This window comes from Lycorma delicatula, chromosome 2, assembly GCF_047948215.1.
Source record: "Lycorma delicatula isolate Av1 chromosome 2, ASM4794821v1, whole genome shotgun sequence".
NCBI lineage: Eukaryota > Metazoa > Arthropoda > Insecta > Hemiptera > Fulgoridae > Lycorma > Lycorma delicatula.
Window position 1 is genome coordinate 36840190 of NC_134456.1, and position 19490 is coordinate 36859679.

At 30.1% G+C, this 19490-nt stretch overlaps 2 protein-coding genes across 2 annotated transcripts; both read right to left on the reverse strand.

Moving 5' to 3' along the window:
- Window positions 1-2420: 2420 nt before the first annotated feature.
- LOC142319864 (uncharacterized) lies at window positions 2421-4639 on the reverse strand. Its single transcript, XM_075357538.1, has 2 exons — window positions 4312-4639; window positions 2421-2555 (listed from the first exon to the last, which is right to left on the reverse strand). Exons 1-2 carry the CDS (start codon window positions 4594-4596, stop codon window positions 2421-2423), a joined length of 420 nt encoding a protein of 139 aa, XP_075213653.1. The 5' UTR covers window positions 4597-4639.
- A 380-nt stretch (window positions 4640-5019) lies between these two features.
- Window positions 5020-9788, reverse strand: LOC142319865 (uncharacterized). Its single transcript, XM_075357539.1, has 3 exons — window positions 9621-9788; window positions 6888-7561; window positions 5020-5154 (listed from the first exon to the last, which is right to left on the reverse strand). Exons 2-3 carry the CDS (start codon window positions 7557-7559, stop codon window positions 5020-5022), a joined length of 807 nt encoding a protein of 268 aa, XP_075213654.1. The 5' UTR covers window positions 7560-7561; window positions 9621-9788.
- Between the last annotated feature and the right edge of the window lie 9702 nt (window positions 9789-19490).

Consider the following 19490-nt stretch of genomic DNA (forward strand, 5'->3'; position numbering starts at 1 on the left):
TAGTAGAAGTCACCCTTTCCTCATCCGGCTCTGTCTGCTATTGTGAAAGCATCCACAGTAGCTCTTGTGCATTTAATCCTTCTTTCCAGCTCGAAGAGTGTAGTACACCCAAAAACTCAGCGAACCCATTCTTTATCTCCAAATAATAATATAGTATAATAATAATAATAATTATTATTATATAATGCCCAACAGTCTCTCCACCCGCAAGGGCCGGCTCTAGGCGGTAGGCAAGGTAGGCCACTGCCTACGACGGCAAAAAAATCTGAACTAGTGCACAAAAAAAATTAACACCGACCCATAAAAGTATATTTCGATTACTTGAATCTAGAAAAAATTATTTACAATTTATTAGTACAACAATATTATTATAGTACTAGTTTTGTTTATTGTTTTAAAAGTATATTAAATTATCTCTGAAGTTTGCACATTCATTAAAAATGTAAATTTTGTTTTTCAATAAAACAATTTTCCTTAAATCTAGATGAGTATTACTGTCATAATTTCAACAACAGTCTTTGGAGGTGCAGTTGTCTGTATTAGAAAGAACAGAATGTTAAACAGATCCGTTACAATAAGTAAAGGATCCCTTTTAGTTCCTGCTTCTTCTTTTCATTATTTTCTCTTTATTGCTTCTTAATTGAAAGAAATCCATTACCCTGGTTTGTTACAATATACTCTCTTTCCCAGCCAATTAGAATTACAAATACCTAAGCCTGATAATATTTCTATAAATTTACCAAAAAATTTAATTTTGTGTCGACAATTATTTTTTGAAATTATAATATTATAAAGAATTTTTTCCTAATAGACTTATATTTGCTACTAGCAGTAGCAATCTTCTGTTTGCGAGTGCTCTTTTTGTTTATGTCATCCAGGTTTTGTTAGATGTTTGCTTTGTCCATTCTCTAATAGTAAGAAATACTGGTTTAATCAAACTCTTAATTCTTCATTTTCCTCCTCTTTGTCACATTTCATTACTTTTATCTTTTTGTAAAATGAATTTCTTCCTCACATTAGATCAGATGCATTCCATTCAGTATTTCTTGTCATACAGTTTTTATTTATGCTAAAAGAACAATATTTTCCATGTATTAATAATATCTGTAATTTCTTTCTTGGACAGTTACTTTATTCTTTCAACAAACAAAAAAGAAGAGAAGCTTTTCTATACTTTTTAATAAATTTAAAGTTTATTATTTTTTCTCATTATAAGAAATTATATTTTTATGAGAATTATTTGGAAAATAAAGATACAAAGATTAGAAAATTTTTTTCAAGCATTTTATTTTCTGATAAATTGATACTTATATCATAAAAATATTAGAAACTCTTTCTTACACAATTTTAACCACTTACATCAATGTCTAAAATCTAAAAATTGAAATTCTTGAAAGAAATTTGGAAATTTGTTCCATTTGTTTTATATATTCAATAGAAGTATTATTATTTTGGTAAAGCTTGATTTAATTTCATTGTTTGCACTACCCACTGAAATCAATAATAAAAAAACTTGTTTGCAATAATAATCATTCAGATTAATAAAGTATATTGATTATTACTTGACACAACCTAAAGGAGTTTTCTCATTATGCACTTACCTATACAGCATTAATAATGCACACCTGCTCATAGCTAAATCCATCTATTAATATGTTTAATAAATTATCGCACCTAAGGAGTTTTCAATAATAAATATTTGCTATTATTGATTTAGTAATACAATTTCTCAAAATATTTATATGTTCAGGTTCATTTTCAGCATTAACCCAAATACTAAAATTTGGGAAAGCATTTAAGCTTTCAAAATTTTGAGTACCCAGGTTGTTATATTTTGAGATCACAGAGTACAAAATAAAACTGAAGGTTTCAATTATGTAAATATGGTAGTGTATCACTGCTTAACATTTTTGGAGGAGGTGAAATTTCTGGGATCTATTTTTTTATTTTTCAGGTGAGAAATCACTAATTCTACCCCTTAATTAACATCCTAAAAAATTTCAGTATGACCTCATTTCACAGAGATAGCTGAAATTTCAGCAAAATCTTTTATTAGCCATATCCACAAAAGAAGCATTTTAGGATATACAAGATCTGTTCATAAAAACTTTTTATTTACAATCCATTCATTATACATGGGCTCTTATCACCTTCGAAATAGTTCCCCTGTGAAGCCATGCAATGCTTCAAACAGTTTTCCCACTCTTCATAGCAGTGTTGGAACTCAAAATCTGGAATATTCTTCAAATTGTCAGTTATGTTTTCTACTGTTCAAAAAAGATGTCCAGTTTTTTTTTTTAAATCAATAACAGGAAAAAGTCACAGGGACTCAAGTCAGGTGAATAAGGTGGTTGAGGAACTACAGGAATGCTTTTCTTTGCCAAAAACTCATTGAGAGTGCAATGTGACAAGGTGCATTGTCATGATGCAGCATCCAGTTGGCTTTGATGGTTGGTCTCACCAACCATGAGCAACTGAGCAACATGACCAACATGAGCAACTCTTTTCTGCAGTCTTTCAAGAATTTCAACATATCGATTTACAGTCTTAAAAATCTGTTATGGACAATGCCATTACCATCAAAGAAACAAATTAGCATGGTTTTTTTTTTATTCAGGATGCTGCATCATGACAATGCACCTTGTCATACTGCACTCTCAATTAATGAGTTTTTGGCAAAGAAATACATTCCTCAACCTCCTTATTCACCTGACTTGAGTCCCTGCGACTTTTTCCTGTTACCAACTTTAAAAAAACACCTCAAAGGACACCATTTTGGAACAGTAAAAAACATTTTAAAAAATTTAACCGACCATCTGAAGGATATTCCAGTTTCTGAGTTCCAACACTGCTATGAAGAATGGGAAAACCATTTAAGAATGGGAAGTCCAAGAATAATTGGATTGTAAATAAAAGGTTTTTGTGCACCAGTCTCATTACTTTATTTACAGACCTTGCATGTTTATAGAACTTTTTCCATTATTTTCACGAGCAAAATAGGTTATGATAGTCCTGGGAGAACTTTGTGATACATTCTGTACACATTGTAATAAATTCATTTTGTGAACAATAAGCAAGCTCACGATAGCCCATTGAGATGAGGATGAAATAATAAGGTCTACATTCTCAGGCCGACCATTCCTGAGATATGTGGTTAATTGAACTCAACCCACAAAACATCAGTATTCACCATTCAAAATCCATGTAAAAGTAATTTACCTAGTGTCTGAACCTCAGGAACCTTCGACTTTGAAAATAATGTGTTAAACAACTAATTTGTGGCAAGAAATTTACTGTTAGACCACAACCTGTTGGTTTATTAATAAATAGTCCTAAATATATATATATATATATATATATATATATATATATATATATATATAATTCATTTTGTATGTTACATACTGTGATAGATGTTTTGAGCTTTTTCAATATTATTTACTGCATTTTGTTGTACTTATCATTACTGTATATATCATCCCACAGGGAAAGGCCATTCTCACAAAGTAGATAAAGAAGGAAAAATAGAATACAATATCCTTTTTGTCCTTATCCTTTTGGTTATTAAATAGAACATAATAACAAATTCATTATGTGTGATACTGAGCTGAAGTTGGAATCTAGCATAAACTTCCAAATCTCTGTTTTTTGTGAATAGTTTCACTAATTAAATAATTTTTTTAATAGAATATTATGAGAATTACAAAATTAAAAATAAGCAGATCATTATCTCAGAACTCACTTCCAATAACTTGTTCCATCCAAAATTTAAAAAAAATCCATTCAAAAAAAAATGCTCAAAATTAATAATATCTAAAAAAAATCTGAAATAATTATAAATTTTGAAGGAAAAAAGTAGATAACTTATAAATCTTATAAGATTTATGATAAGATTTATATTAATCAAAATCAGATGAAAGGAAAATTTTAAAATATCTGTTTCTAAATGATTATTGGGTAATACTGAGTGCCATTATTATTATTTAAAAATTATGAATTACTGAGTGTATCAAACAATGAAGCTTAAGAATAACAAAATTTTTTATTTGTAAATTATCTAGCATAATAGTATTAATATTGGTACTAATTTTTGATAATTTATTCATAAATGTGCTACAATGGAAACTTGAATGAGTAAAAGAGCAAAATGATGGAAAAATATTTTTGGTTATAGCACTGCTTACAAAATATCTTATGTTCACCTTATGATGAATTTTAAAATAACATGAACTTTAAATTTGAATATTTTGTACTTGAAATTTTTTTTAACAGAATTACTTTGATTCAAACAAACATATTACAAAGTTATACTTGCGGTAATTTAGTTATTTCATAACCACAAGAACCTTTCTGCTGATCTTGTATTGGTATTCTAGATGATGCAGATTTTGAATCACTGGGAGTCCAGTTAAGTGCAGCTAATGTTTGGCGTCTAATAAGTGCAAGTAGCTTATCATATTGTTCAGTAGTAGTAGTTCCACTTGAATTATTTAATGAATTTTTTGCAGTTAAACGTGGAAGATCAACATATAAGTTTATTTCTTCCACATGGAATACACGCCATATCGGAGAAGGCTGCCTTAAAACTAAACGCATGACAAGTAAATCTTTCCATGGTACTGAACTTTCAGTTGCTACAATAGAGATAAATCCATGGCTACCTTTTTATTATCCATGGCTACCTTTTTATTATCCATGGCTAAACTTTTTATTTACAATCCATTCATTATACATGGGCTCTTATCACCTTCGAAATAGTTCCCCTGTGAAGCCATGCAATGCTTCAAACAGTTTTCCCACTCTTCATAGCAGTGTTGGAACTCAAAATCTGGAATATTCTTCAAATTGTCAGTTATGTTTTCTACTGTTCAAAAAAGATGTCCAGTTTTTTTTTTTTTAAATCAATAACAGGAAAAAGTCACAGGGACTCAAGTCAGGTGAATAAGGTGGTTGAGGAACTACAGGAATGCTTTTCTTTGCCAAAAACTCATTGAGAGTGCAATGTGACAAGGTGCATTGTCATGATGCAGCATCCAGTTGGCTTTGATGGTTGGTCTCACCAACCATGAGCAACTGAGCAACATGACCAACATGAGCAACTCTTTTCTGCAGTCTTTCAAGAATTTCAACATATCGATTTACAGTCTTAAAAATCTGTTATGGACAATGCCATTACCATCAAAGAAACAAATTAGCATGGTTTTTTTTTTTATTCAGGATGCTGCATCATGACAATGCACCTTGTCATACTGCACTCTCAATTAATGAGTTTTTGGCAAAGAAATACATTCCTCAACCTCCTTATTCACCTGACTTGAGTCCCTGCGACTTTTTCCTGTTACCAACTTTAAAAAAACACCTCAAAGGACACCATTTTGGAACAGTAAAAAACATTTTAAAAAATTTAACCGACCATCTGAAGGATATTCCAGTTTCTGAGTTCCAACACTGCTATGAAGAATGGGAAAACCATTTAAGAATGGGAAGTCCAAGAATAATTGGATTGTAAATAAAAGGTTTTTGTGCACCAGTCTCATTACTTTATTTACAGACCTTGCATGTTTATAGAACTTTTTCCATTATTTTCACGAGCAAAATAGGTTATGATAGTCCTGGGAGAACTTTGTGATACATTCTGTACACATTGTAATAAATTCATTTTGTGAACAATAAGCAAGCTCACGATAGCCCATTGAGATGAGGATGAAATAATAAGGTCTACATTCTCAGGCCGACCATTCCTGAGATATGTGGTTAATTGAACTCAACCCACAAAACATCAGTATTCACCATTCAAAATCCATGTAAAAGTAATTTACCTAGTGTCTGAACCTCAGGAACCTTCGACTTTGAAAATAATGTGTTAAACAACTAATTTGTGGCAAGAAATTTACTGTTAGACCACAACCTGTTGGTTTATTAATAAATAGTCCTAAATATATATATATATATATATATAATTCATTTTGTATGTTACATACTGTGATAGATGTTTTGAGCTTTTTCAATATTATTTACTGCATTTTGTTGTACTTATCATTACTGTATATATCATCCCACAGGGAAAGGCCATTCTCACAAAGTAGATAAAGAAGGAAAAATAGAATACAATATCCTTTTTGTCCTTATCCTTTTGGTTATTAAATAGAACATAATAACAAATTCATTATGTGTGATACTGAGCTGAAGTTGGAATCTAGCATAAACTTCCAAATCTCTGTTTTTTGTGAATAGTTTCACTAATTAAATAATTTTTTTAATAGAATATTATGAGAATTACAAAATTAAAAATAAGCAGATCATTATCTCAGAACTCACTTCCAATAACTTGTTCCATCCAAAATTTAAAAAAAATCCATTCAAAAAAAAATGCTCAAAATTAATAATATCTAAAAAAAATCTGAAATAATTATAAATTTTGAAGGAAAAAAGTAGATAACTTATAAATCTTATAAGATTTATGATAAGATTTATATTAATCAAAATCAGATGAAAGGAAAATTTTAAAATATCTGTTTCTAAATGATTATTGGGTAATACTGAGTGCCATTATTATTATTTAAAAATTATGAATTACTGAATGTATCAAACAATGAAGCTTAAGAATAACAAAATTTTTTATTTGTAAATTATCTAGCATAATAGTATTAATATTGGTACTAATTTTTGATAATTTATTCATAAATGTGCTACAATGGAAACTTGAATGAGTAAAAGAGCAAAATGATGGAAAAATATTTTTGGTTATAGCACTGCTTACAAAATATCTTATGTTCACCTTATGATGAATTTTAAAATAACATGAACTTTAAATTTGAATATTTTGTACTTGAAATTTTTTTTAACAGAATTACTTTGATTCAAACAAACATATTACAAAGTTATACTTGCGGTAATTTAGTTATTTCATAACCACAAGAACCTTTCTGCTGATCTTGTATTGGTATTCTAGATGATGCAGATTTTGAATCACTGGGAGTCCAGTTAAGTGCAGCTAATGTTTGGCGTCTAATAAGTGCAAGTAGCTTATCATATTGTTCAGTAGTAGTAGTTCCACTTGAATTATTTAATGAATTTTTTGCAGTTAAACGTGGAAGATCAACATATAAGTTTATTTCTTCCACATGGAATACACGCCATATCGGAGAAGGCTGCCTTAAAACTAAACGCATGACAAGTAAATCTTTCCATGGTACTGAACTTTCAGTTGCTACAATAGAGATAAATCCATGGCTACCTGTTTCTTCATGAGGTGATGGCATTAGATTTTTATGAACAACTGATAGCGACCATACTTCTGTTTGTTCAGTTTTGATTAAAACACTAAGCCAAGCTGTGTAATAATTTCGAAACACAAGTTCTCCAACAGTAGAAGGAACAGTAAAAGTGATGTCTAAAATTGAACACCCTGGTAAGGAGACTGTCTCATCTTCCAGACATATTGGAACTGGACCCTTAACACTGAATTCAACAGTCTCTCTACCTGTTGTCCTCGGTCGACCAGCTGTAGACCCTGATAAACAAGACGATGATTTTCCTTTCCATTCACCAATTTCCATCCCTTTAAACATGAAATATTTAAATAACTGTAGGATAAAATAAAAATAATACAATCATTTAAACATTTCTCATGCAATTATCTGTTGGTGGTACAGCAGAATTTTATTTAAACTATCAATGAAATCAATTATTTGTTATGGTTACTTCAGAAAATATGATATTCAGTTCCTCATTGAGTGAGGTTACAGTTTGAAATAATTATTATCAACCATAAATATCTGAGGCAAACCAATATCTAATAATAAAATATATATGTAACCATTAAAATAAAATACTTACTACTACTTTGCAAATATTTAATTGGGCCAGCTTAACTAATGACAATTTTCCAACTGTCTAAATGGCAAAAATACATAAAACATGAATTTTAAAGAAATGACAGATTTATCAATAATGAACCACAAAATTAAAAAAAAAATTGAGCAAAACTTATTGATTACTTCTTAGATCATACTCTGTTCTAGATATAATGGTTCTGTTTGTATTAGGTGATACATTCATTACTACTGATATTCAGTTAAATACATTGGGTACTATGTTTAAAACATCTGATGTGTACAGCACACATGACTTTCTTTTACACCTATTAAAGTACATATACACATTTTTTAAAATGAAAAGTACATATAATTTTATTTCATTAATAATTTGATATTTTTTCACATTTTATTTTTTCACTTTTTTTTAATCAATATTGAATTATTATTTATTGTAGTTTTTTTATAATTGGAAGTTAATAATTATTAATAAATAAATATATTTAAATTAAAAAAAATAAAGTTAAAAAAGGGATGAAGTCTGATTTGAATCAATGTGCCTTCCCCTTGCAAGATCCAAATATTTCATTAATTAAAATTCTATTTGGCTATAACTCTGGAATGAATGAAAATAAATACCACTTATATCATTGAAAAGCTCTCTCAATGAGGACTTACTGCAGTAAAGAAAAAATCCAAAATCCAAATTGTTTGGTTTTTGGGCTTTTTTGGTATACTCATTGTAATCAAAAGCGGAGGTGTACAACTAGATGTTACAACAATCCTAAATCTACAATTTCAACATCCTACGGCTGATCATTTTTTATACATACATGCATATGTGCATATGTAAATCAGATGTCACAAACTAGTCAAAATGAATTCAGGGATGGTCAAAATGGATATTTCCATCGAAAACCAAAATTTTTCTCTATCTATAATACTATCTTATCTATCTTTTATCTATCTATAGTACTTCGTACAAGTAAGTAATATTTTTTTTAATTTATTCATTTTGTATAATTTAATATTTTATTTTTAAATTACTTTTACTTTTTTTATTGATTACCGATTCAATAATAATTAATGTACTTTACTCCAGTTAAACAGTAATACAAATTTTATTATGTATGCTAAAAATTATGAAGTATAGCAATCATAGCAAACACTACTGATGAGATTGTTTGATTGCTACTGTATTGATAATGACAGGTTTATTTCTTCTTCTGAAAACAAATCATGAGTAGTTATAATGAAATATTTCAATAAATAAGGTGTTGAAAATAATTTGTATTTTATTAACAGTGAACATAATATTTATAATAAAAATATGTTCAACTCCAGAGCTGCAGTAAATATTAACTGCATTTTATTGATAAAAATCATTTTTTTATTAATCATAAACCTTTTTCCATTATTTTTCTGAAATTAATCTTTTTAAGATTCATAATATTCCTATGTACTGTTAAATAAACCACCAATTACAGAATATTGAGATAAAACATATCTTACCTTAATGCTTCATTCTTATCTCGATATTCTATACTGTATTAAATGGTTTATTTAGTAGAATTAAAATACAAACCTTTTTTTAAATATCAAATCTAAATTAAAAAGTCATTAGGCTCTATTTGTTCATCAACAGACATAGTTCATCTGTCTTCTTAAGTTCTTTCTCATGAATTATATTCATTTAGAATGTTTCTGATATGTATTTATAGTCATGAAAGTTTAAAAAAATAGTCTTCAAATTAGGTTTGTATACCTACTAAAAAATAAAAGGATAATTTTATCAGTCTTTACCTATTGCTGATATTTGTAACGAAGTGCCTTTTATCTGAAAGTTCAAATATTGGTTAAGCTTAACATTTTTCCTCTGCAAAATTCATTTTTCATTACAATTATCATAAAAAGTTGACTATAACTGGAAGTAAACCAGAACTTTACAAGAGAATAAATTAATTAACCAGTCTCAGAACATGAGTATTTCCTAAAGCCCTGAAAGTAAGAAAGAATAATGATAATAAAATTTCTTCATTTCTCAGTTTTTGAAAAAGCAGTCATGATTCATTTATGAAAAAGATAAATTATTTTAGTTTCTCTGTTTGATTTCAGAGGACAGTATTAGTATGAAAATGATCATAAAAAATTTTTTGAGATAATTACCATTGCTTAAAATGTGTTAAAAAATGATGTCCAAACTTTTCAATATTTTTGATATCATTTTTTATGACCTGTTTTTTTAAATTTAACTATATAAATTAATTATTACAAATTCCAAAGATGTAAACAATTTATTTTCTGTGAAGGACATTAGACATCACTGTACTAAAATTCACTTTTAGAAAATGTTGAATACATTTAATAGATCAGCAAGTCAATAATAACATAATGGAACAGCACTTGTAAAAGTTTTTATAACTTAGGATTTTAATTTGAATAACTTTATATAAATAACAGTTTATTTAGCAGGACACCTTAATTGTCGATAAAGATTAATAATCTATCCACAAAGACTGAATGTAAAACTCATTCACTGTGTAAAAAAAAATTATTATAATTTGTCAATAAAACTCATTATTATTTAATAAAGCTCATTATTAAAAAGTTGTCTATTGATGAGAAAGTTATCTATCTCACAAAATTAAATCTGAATCCTTGTCACAGCAAAGACTAATTGAATGCAAAGTACACCACTTTTTCTCCTAGTTGAAGTGGTATGTGTAACTCATTGTTTCAAAACAGACATGGTACAAAGTTACTTATGCAATCTGCCTTCCTTATGGCTGTGACATATGCAGAGAACCTTAGGTACAAAAACCACCAATCATTAGTTGCTTTCTCTGATTCATTACGTTTATTATATAAATTAGAACCTGTGATAAACTAAGGTAATGTGTCACTTGTAGAGCTACATATCACCTGCACTTTAAAAAAATAAACATAAGTACAATTGGAAAACTGGTATGCAATAGTTGTATTCAGTTCAGGGAAGAAAGTAATGGGAAACCCACTTTACTCTTCAACTTAGTAAGCCTTTACATGTTACTCTTAATAATATCTATTGTTTTGGAATGTCTTTTGACTATCGGATTACCAACAACTGTTATGGTTGTGGCACTTAAATATAAACAACCAACTGTTATAGGCCAATGATCTACTATTTGCTTATCACACTTTTAAATTATTTCTTTTTACAAGTTTTTTCAGTAGACTTTAAAATTAATTGAAAAAGCATATTGAATGCTTGTATTTGCACAGTCAGCTTATGACTGACTTTGCAAATGTTTAAAAAAAATTACAGATAAAGATTTTTGCTTTGAAATATAGTATTTAGAAAAAAAAAATTTTTGGATGTTGTTTTTTATATTGTCTTTTTTTACTTTTATTCACTGTTGGAGTTCTTTCAATCTTTTCTATAAATGCATATTTAATAGATTTATTGAAAAAAGCAAGCAAATTTAAACAAATACAATGAATTAGAAATGCAGAATTGAACATTTGATATGCAGAATTGTAATATCTCTATTATTATTCTGATATTAACATAAACCATGACTGACATTTAATGAGATGTACTAAATCTTCTATTACTAATATAACTTTAAACTTCCATAATACTAGTAATCCTTTGTTTTCATTTTTTATCAATTTTTCATTTTTATTATATAAAACAAAAATATATAATCATGCAAACTCCTCAATTCAAAGTTTTAATTAGATATTGGGTAATTTATATACTCACAAATCCTAATTTATAAACAGTTTCAGAAAAAAATATTTAACACCAACAAATCAAAGGAATTTTACAGAAAAATAATTAAAATAAAATCCGTAGTTAAGCTTCCATTGTTTTTAAGTAGCAAGTGATATAAACAGAATGGTTACCTTAGGAACCAACAGTGGCTCCCATAGCAACTGAAAATATTATGTGAGGGGTTTTCTTGCAGAGAATAGGTAGATGAAGAATTACGGCCATACAGTTTTTAAAAAAAAATTAAATAATAGACAAATCATTTCTTTTATATCAAATAAATCAAACCCAAATTTGAATAAAAAAGATTATTATCTGTTCAGTTTACCACAATCTTTTAGCTATTTTTTGAGCATAAAGGAACAACACAGAGAAAGGTAGATGAAGTAAAAAGAAAATGAAAATAAAAATATAAAAAATGAAAACGAAGTAAAAAGAAAATCAATTGTGGAAAATATCTTGTTGAATGCTTACCTAAATACATACAACCGGTACAAATGATATCTGGAGATGAACTTGAAAAATATTAATAGCTCAAGCAGGAATCATACCTATCTTGTCATTCATAAATAAACTATCAAGATGCTTAGTTTACAAGAACTAGCATTACTGTAATAGATGTACCCAATAGAGCCTACACTTTGAGATCATGTGTAACCTGATCTCTTTGAGATGCAATGCTCAGATACATTTTAAAACAAATACCGATTAATTATCACAAATTGATTCAAGTTGTGAAGTGTTTGAGTTGAATGGTTTGAAAGAAAAGTATGGAACCTATTCAGTCTACAGTCAACATCAAGGGAGATCAGCAAATTCTCATTAACACAAAAGCTAAAGTATGTTTGGTAACTCTTGATAAGTTAAGCTGACCGTGTATTGAAATTATTGGTTTACTCAAAGATATGGTACGGTGTACCATTCTACATTAAAAAAAATATATATTTTTTTAATCACTGGCCATGCTATTTCACACCTTAGGTAGCAACAGTGCATCTAACTACACATGTGGTTCAGTCATGAATTGTTGAAGGGGATAGCCAACCAGGAGCTAAGGTTTTGTTTCAATTTTTTTTCATATGTACTGCTATAAAAAGATTACATTTAAACAAAACCATACTATTTGTAAAATAAAAGGTACTTTTATTTTTAAGTAAAATGAATAAATGATGAAGAGGGAAAACCAAACCCTGCAGATCTTCATTTTTAATAATTTAATTAGTTATTATTTTCCTTATATCTACTAAATAAAATTCTTTTGGTGTAACAATTAAACTTTTATTACATTTACTTGTTTGATTGCCCTGTCCTATGAATTAAGACCCTAGCTGCAGGCAACAGGGCATAGTCAAGGTTTTAGATCAAGGAAAGACCATTAGTATGATGGTTAGAAATTAATAATAATTTATTCACATTAGTAGTTGTGGGCAGGCAGTATCTTAGGTATGATGAGGTACTGTCCAAGGGAGGGTGGTAGTATTCCTAAAAAAATGTTACAATGCGCATAAGGATACTGTGCCATTTATCGTCAGTAAACCAACATATACACGATTACAAATTAGAGAGTTATACCATAGATGATACCATAACAAGAAGATGTATGAATCTACACAAGATGAAGAAATAATTGTTGTAAAGTAGTAAGTGATATGGCCTGTAATGGCTTTTTTTATCTAAATAATTGCTGATTATGACCTTAACATCAACCTTATCTAGCTAATGTATTTCAGGCTGAAAACAACAAAAAACTACAATGGTATTTCCAAGAAACTTTTTCTCATTACTTCTTTTTTTTAAGTAAATGCTTATGATTGCTTCCTCTTGGACAAAATACATGACATAAACTAGTCTCTAGGTCAAATCTCAAGAGATTATAGAGAATGTAAGAAGAATCATGACATTCTTCAAGTTAGAATGTGGAATGTTAGAGGTTTTATAGTTGTAGGTAGGTAATTTTGAATAAGAAAGAGTTACTCTTACATGGATTTGATTACTAGATCATGGATACCGATGTTTTTTGGTGGTTGGGTTTCAATTAACCACACACCTTGGGAACGGTTGACATGAGACTGTACTACACTGCGTTTGCAGTCATACATATCATCCTCAGAAGTAATACCTTATAGTGGTTCTGGAGGTTAAACAGAAAAAAAAAACAAAAGAGTTAGATTAAAACCAGGTGTAGTTGGAATTAGTGAGGTAAAATGGAAATATGGACAAGATTTTTGGTCAGGAGTTTAGAATTAACACGAATTAAATAATAAGATTTTGGAGGAGGAGTAAATATTGAGTAAGAAAAGAAGGCAAAGAGTGATTTTACAAGTAGATACAGTCAAAGAATTATTTTAATTTGGATAGATTCATACTCAAGCTTTGTACCACAGTGCAAATTTAAAAAAAAATAAAGAGATAAAACGTTATATGAAAAAAGAAGTCATATAAAATATGTAAAAGGAGATGATAATTTACTTAGGACTGGAGTGCCATAGTGCAGAGATAAGATGAGGAATTAGTTGAAGATTAGCAATTAGGAATCACACTTAGAATCGTGCACTAAGTATAAATGAATGTCACAACCAACCTATAAAAAGCATAAAAAAATAAGATAATTTGATTATGTTTAAGAAAAACAGTTAGGTAATAAGTTAAACTACCAAATAATCTATTTAATATTAGTACCAGTACTAAAACTGATGAATAAATGCTGAATAAAAATGTAAAATATACTGAAGGCTAAAAATTGAATACAACATATAAATGTAACTAACTAGAAGGGTGAAGGGACAAAGGAAGTTGAAATATAGATTAAGGTAGAGAAAAATACGATTGTAAAGACAAATGTAGCATTCACAAAAATAAGAGAAAAAATTTGGAGAAATAAAGCCATAATGTCTAAACCATGTTAAAAGTTTGTAGGAATATATAGAAATACGAATAGTAGTACAGAGAAACATTATTTGATAAAGCACTAAAGAAGAGAAAGAAATTGTTGAAAATTCCAATATGATCTCAATTTGACAGAACTCTGAAAGATTTAAACAAAACTAAGTAGCCTAAGTAGATCTAACTAGGTATCTGAGGAACATACATAAGATCCTTTACTTTTCTCCAATGGAAAAAATCATAGTCTGATCAGGTGACCTTGGAGGTCACTGCAAACAAGCTCTGTCATTGGGCTCATACCAACCAATCCAGCAGTTAGGAAAAATATCATTTAACCATTCCCAAACATGGTTACGCCAGTGAGAGGGACACCATTTTGTTGCCAAATAAAATTCCCAAGTCTATCTTGCAGTTGAGAAAAGAGCCATGTATGCAGCATATAATACATGCAAATCCTGTTACAATTGCTGCAGAAAAAAATAATGACTTGTAAACTTACTATTGGGATAAATATTTAATTTTGGGTAGTCCCTTTCACTTTATAAGAGTTCATGGAAATTCTCTGATGCCCAGATTCAGAAATTATGTGTGTTAACTTTTCCAGATAAAATGTTGATTCATCACTAAATAAAATACAATCAAGAAAGTCATCTTCATGGTGCAACTTTTTGAATGCAAAGTTGGGGCACACAACAGTCCCTTGGCTTCTGAGCCTTTAACAGCTGTAAACAATGCAGATATATGAGGTGCGACAATAAAGTAATGAGACTGATTTTTCTTTGCAAGATGTGGCAACCCTGCAGCTTGCGTAGGCACACCATCTTTGACTTTGGTCTATAAGCTACTTCTAGTCCAAGCGGCACATTGATGCAACTGTTCAGTCGTGAGTTGTGCTGTAATAAGTGAACACGTGTTTGTGTCTCTCATCACAGAAATGAAACCGCAAAATATTGCGCAACGGTATGCCATTTCTTTTTGCGTTAAATTGGGTGAAAATGCGACGACAACTTACGGTAAGCTTCAGAAGGCTTTTGAAGAGGAGGTCAAGTTTTTCGGTGGCATAAAATTTTTAGTGAAGGCAGAACGAATGTTGAAGATGAAGACCACAGTGGACGACCATCAACCTCACGGACAGATGTCAACTTGACCAGGGTGCATGAAATCGTACGATCTGATCGAAGATTATCCATGAAAATGATTGCAGAAGAACTCAACATCAATCGAGAAACAGTTTGTCTAATATTAACTGAAGATCTTGGTATGAGAAAGATTTGTGCAAAAATCTCACACAACAACAGCGAGAAACACAGAAAAATGTGGCAGCCGATCTGTTAGAGCAAATGGAAATCAATCCAGATTTGTTGAGCCGTGTTATCACTGGTGATGAAGGTTGGTTTTTTCAATACGATCCAGAGACAAACGCCAAAGTTCGCAATGGTGCTCAAAGGGATCACCCAGACCAAAAAAAGCTTGTATGTCAAAGTCAAAAGTGAAATGCATGCTTGTGTGCTTCTTCGATTCCAAGGGAATTGTTCATAAAGAGTGGGTGCCTCCTGGACAAACAGTTAACCAATATTTCTACAAAGAAATTTTAGAAAGACTTCGTAAACGAGTTCTTCATGTCCGTGCCAACATTGCTGATAATTGGATTCTGCATCACGATAATGCGCCATCCCATACTGTTCTGTCAGTACAGCAATTTTTAACCTCAAAACAAATTTCAGAACTACCACATCCACCTTATTCACCGGATATCGCTCCGTGCGACTTTTTTCTATTTCCAAGAGTCAAAATGGCGGTCAAGTGACTCCATTTTCAAACAACACAAGATGTCCAAAAAGCTGTGACGAGGGACACAAACACGTGTTCACTTATTACAGCACAACTCACGACTGAGCAGTTGCATCAATGTTCCGCTTGGACTAGAATTAGCTTATAGACCAAGGTCAAAGATGGTGTGCCTACGCAAGCTGCAGGGTTGCCACATCTTGCAAAGAAAAATCAGTCTCATTACTTTATTGTCGCACCTCGTATATGTTAGCGTTTCCTTCAACCATTCCACAATCATCACCACCATTAGTAGTTTGCAGCCACCCTTCTGCAGGAAAGATTCCCTAACACATTCTACATTTTCTTCAGATACACTTGGTCGTCCTGTATTTTACACAGAGATTCAGTAATTTCCAATCAATTACGCCATTAAAATTGGCACTTGGAGGACACAATTAACTTTCTACAGAACACACGTTAAACTGTAACTACAGATTCACATTTAGAAAACTGCAAAACAGAGAAGGCTTTCAATTCAGGAGTCGCCATCTTTACTAAAGGTGCTGTCAAGTAGAAGGGCAGTAATTAAGATGACCATTCACATAACTAAAACTGTCCTTTATCCTCTTTTAATTCTAGCCTTAAATCAACATTGTACACCTCTTCCAAGTTGAACCGCCGTAGTCTACTGCGCAAGCAGAGACTGGTCGGGAAGGAATTACTCTGAAAGGTGGTAGTGTACGTAAAGACCTATCAGTCTTGATTGTATGGGCACAGGAATTAAAGGTACATTTCTTTTAGCAGGAATTCAAAATGTAACATTAATAATGATTATACCACTATGACAATGCTTTATAAGTAAAACATTATAGAAAAACCTCTCCACATTAGAATTCAATGGGAAATGAATTTTTCTCAGCACAGGAGCTTATTTATAGTGAAAGATCTAATTGTAAAATCCTTGCAGTACACTAGATTTTATTGCTGATAAATGAATTTGACTTTTACTGTCAGTTTTATTTGAAATCTGAACAGCATTTTCTAAGTTAATGGAATTATTTAATTCATCAATAAAATTAAGTGTACATTCACAATCTCCATTAATTTTACATTCTATAGTTTGAGTATATTTAAAGGACTATTAAGATTTAAGACTATTATTATTTTTTTTTTTAATTATTTGTTTCACAATGATGTATATGTTTAATGAACTGATCTTTAGAAGCAAATGCTGCAGGACATAATTGACACTGATTAAAGAATGGTTGACCTAAGTTCGTGCTATCAATTCCATTTTCAGAAATAATTTTTGAAACAATGACCTGTATATCATCTTTTGCCATACACCATTTGATGAATAGGAAATTGTCTATTTTGCAATAGACCTTTTGAATAGGTTTGAAACAGCTTCTTATGATTTAATAATTTATTAGAATATTTTTTCATGTGTGAATAAATTGCATTTTTATTTTTGAAAATACAGTACCATATTTGGAATTCATATATACTGCTGTTAGCAGCAGTCCACCTTACCTTTTGAGGTGGCTCATTAATTTGAACGTTAGAAGAATCTTTTATTACTCTGTCAACCAGATTGTTTGTGAATAAAGAATGCCAACTTCATCCACAATTATGAGATATGAATCATTATGCATGTTAGTAATCATAGTTTCATATTCTTATCTTCTCTGAGATTCATTTTTTCTGTCTTGATCAAAATGTTTACATTCTAAACTATTCTCTTTATTTAAACCATGTTTGAATTGTGTTTCAATTCTGAAATAGGTATAGGATTATAATATGAAATATTTGAAGGAAGTGAACTTGTATGAAGAAAACCTTGTTACAAATAATATCAGAGGACATTGTATATTAGGTCCATTCTCAATACACCTGGTTTCATTTTGATGTGAGCTCTTTTGTTTCATGCAAGAAAACCTCTCTTAATAAATTACTATTAGTTTGTATTGAGTCACTGTTTACTGTGCTTATAACATTGTTCCTGAAGAAATAGTTGTTTCTATTTTTACAATGTGTGAAATGACAATAATTACGATAGCATAATTACTACTGTAGAAAGGACAGCTCATTTAGAACATCCCTTTGTTCCTGTATTGTTAAAAAATAAATAAATAAATATTATTTTTACAATATCTGAAAAACGCTTGGATAAAACAGTTGAAATAATGTTAAGTTTTACAGTATAATTCTTCATTTATTTCACAATTAAATTAAAGTTAATGAAAAGTACCTCTTTGTTTAGCAATTGCTCTTAGGTCATAATAATACTAGTAACTTGAACTGATAATGTAAATTATTGGCTGCTTGTCTTCTTGTTAGGGTTTAGTTAGTTTTATCTAGTGTTTGTGTTGTGTTGTTTATTATTTCGTGTCTAGTTGTGTTATTGTTGTCTTTGAATACTTTGATTGTTCTTGTTTTCTCATTAGGGTCTTCTAATTGTAGATTTTGTCTTTTGATTTATTACTTTATTGTTTTGATTAGTATTTTATTATTGTGGTTTCATCTAGTTATTATCGTTATTGTGTGTATCTAGTTCTCGTTGGTGTTATGCGTTGATCTCATTCTCCTCTCGAGTAGGTTGTGCAGCTCAATCAGTGTAGTCTCATTTGAGACTGATAAATGGTATCAGTTTAGGGTTAGTGTCCATGTTAGGCGGCATACACCAATGTGAATGTCACTTGTGGCATTCGCATCTGGCATCTTGACAGCAGTCAAGACTGAAATATGTCTTGAGGCTATTTGAAGATGACCTAAAAAACAGCCTCTAAGGCCTACATAGAGAGGGAGTGGCGTGGCGGTTGGTCCCATCACATGGTGGGTGTCTTCCCCTCGGGGTCAAGATGTCCTTTTTCCTCTTTTAATTCTAGCCTTAAATCAACACTGTACACCTTTAACAAGAGATATACCAAAACCTTGATATTCTTTATTGTACACCAGTATTTTAAATCTATTCTCTATTCCATTAAGGATTAAAAACAGTTGAAACCTCTCTTAATGGCAGTTTTTTTCCATGTAGATGTATGATGAACTTTTTCCTTCAGATTGATGAACTTAAGTTCATCAATAGAAGGATTTTTTGAAATTCATTGCAATATAAAGCAACATTTCTATTGATTGATAGTTCAAAATAATCAATAGAATTACATAACAGTATCATAAGAATTCAGTATCACTTGAAAATAAATCAAAATTGGGTAAGAAAACTATACTGAAGTAGAATAGAATCTAAAAATAATCAGATATAA

What these genes read in the sequence shown, in the direction of transcription:
- LOC142319865 (XM_075357539.1), bottom strand. Translation starts at nt 7,559, where the DNA reads ATGGAAATTGGTGAATGGAAAGGAAAATCATCGTCTTGTTTATCAGGG. An exon ending in AAATAACTAAATTACCGCAA is followed by an intron (nt 5,155 to 6,887) that starts GTATAACTTTGT and finishes TGTCCATAACAG; the next exon opens with ATTTTTAAGACTGTAAATCG.
- LOC142319864 (XM_075357538.1), bottom strand. Translation starts at nt 4,596, where the DNA reads ATGCGTTTAGTTTTAAGGCAGCCTTCTCCGATATGGCGTGTATTCCAT. An exon ending in AAATAACTAAATTACCGCAA is followed by an intron (nt 2,556 to 4,311) that starts GTATAACTTTGT and finishes TGTCCATAACAG; the next exon opens with ATTTTTAAGACTGTAAATCG.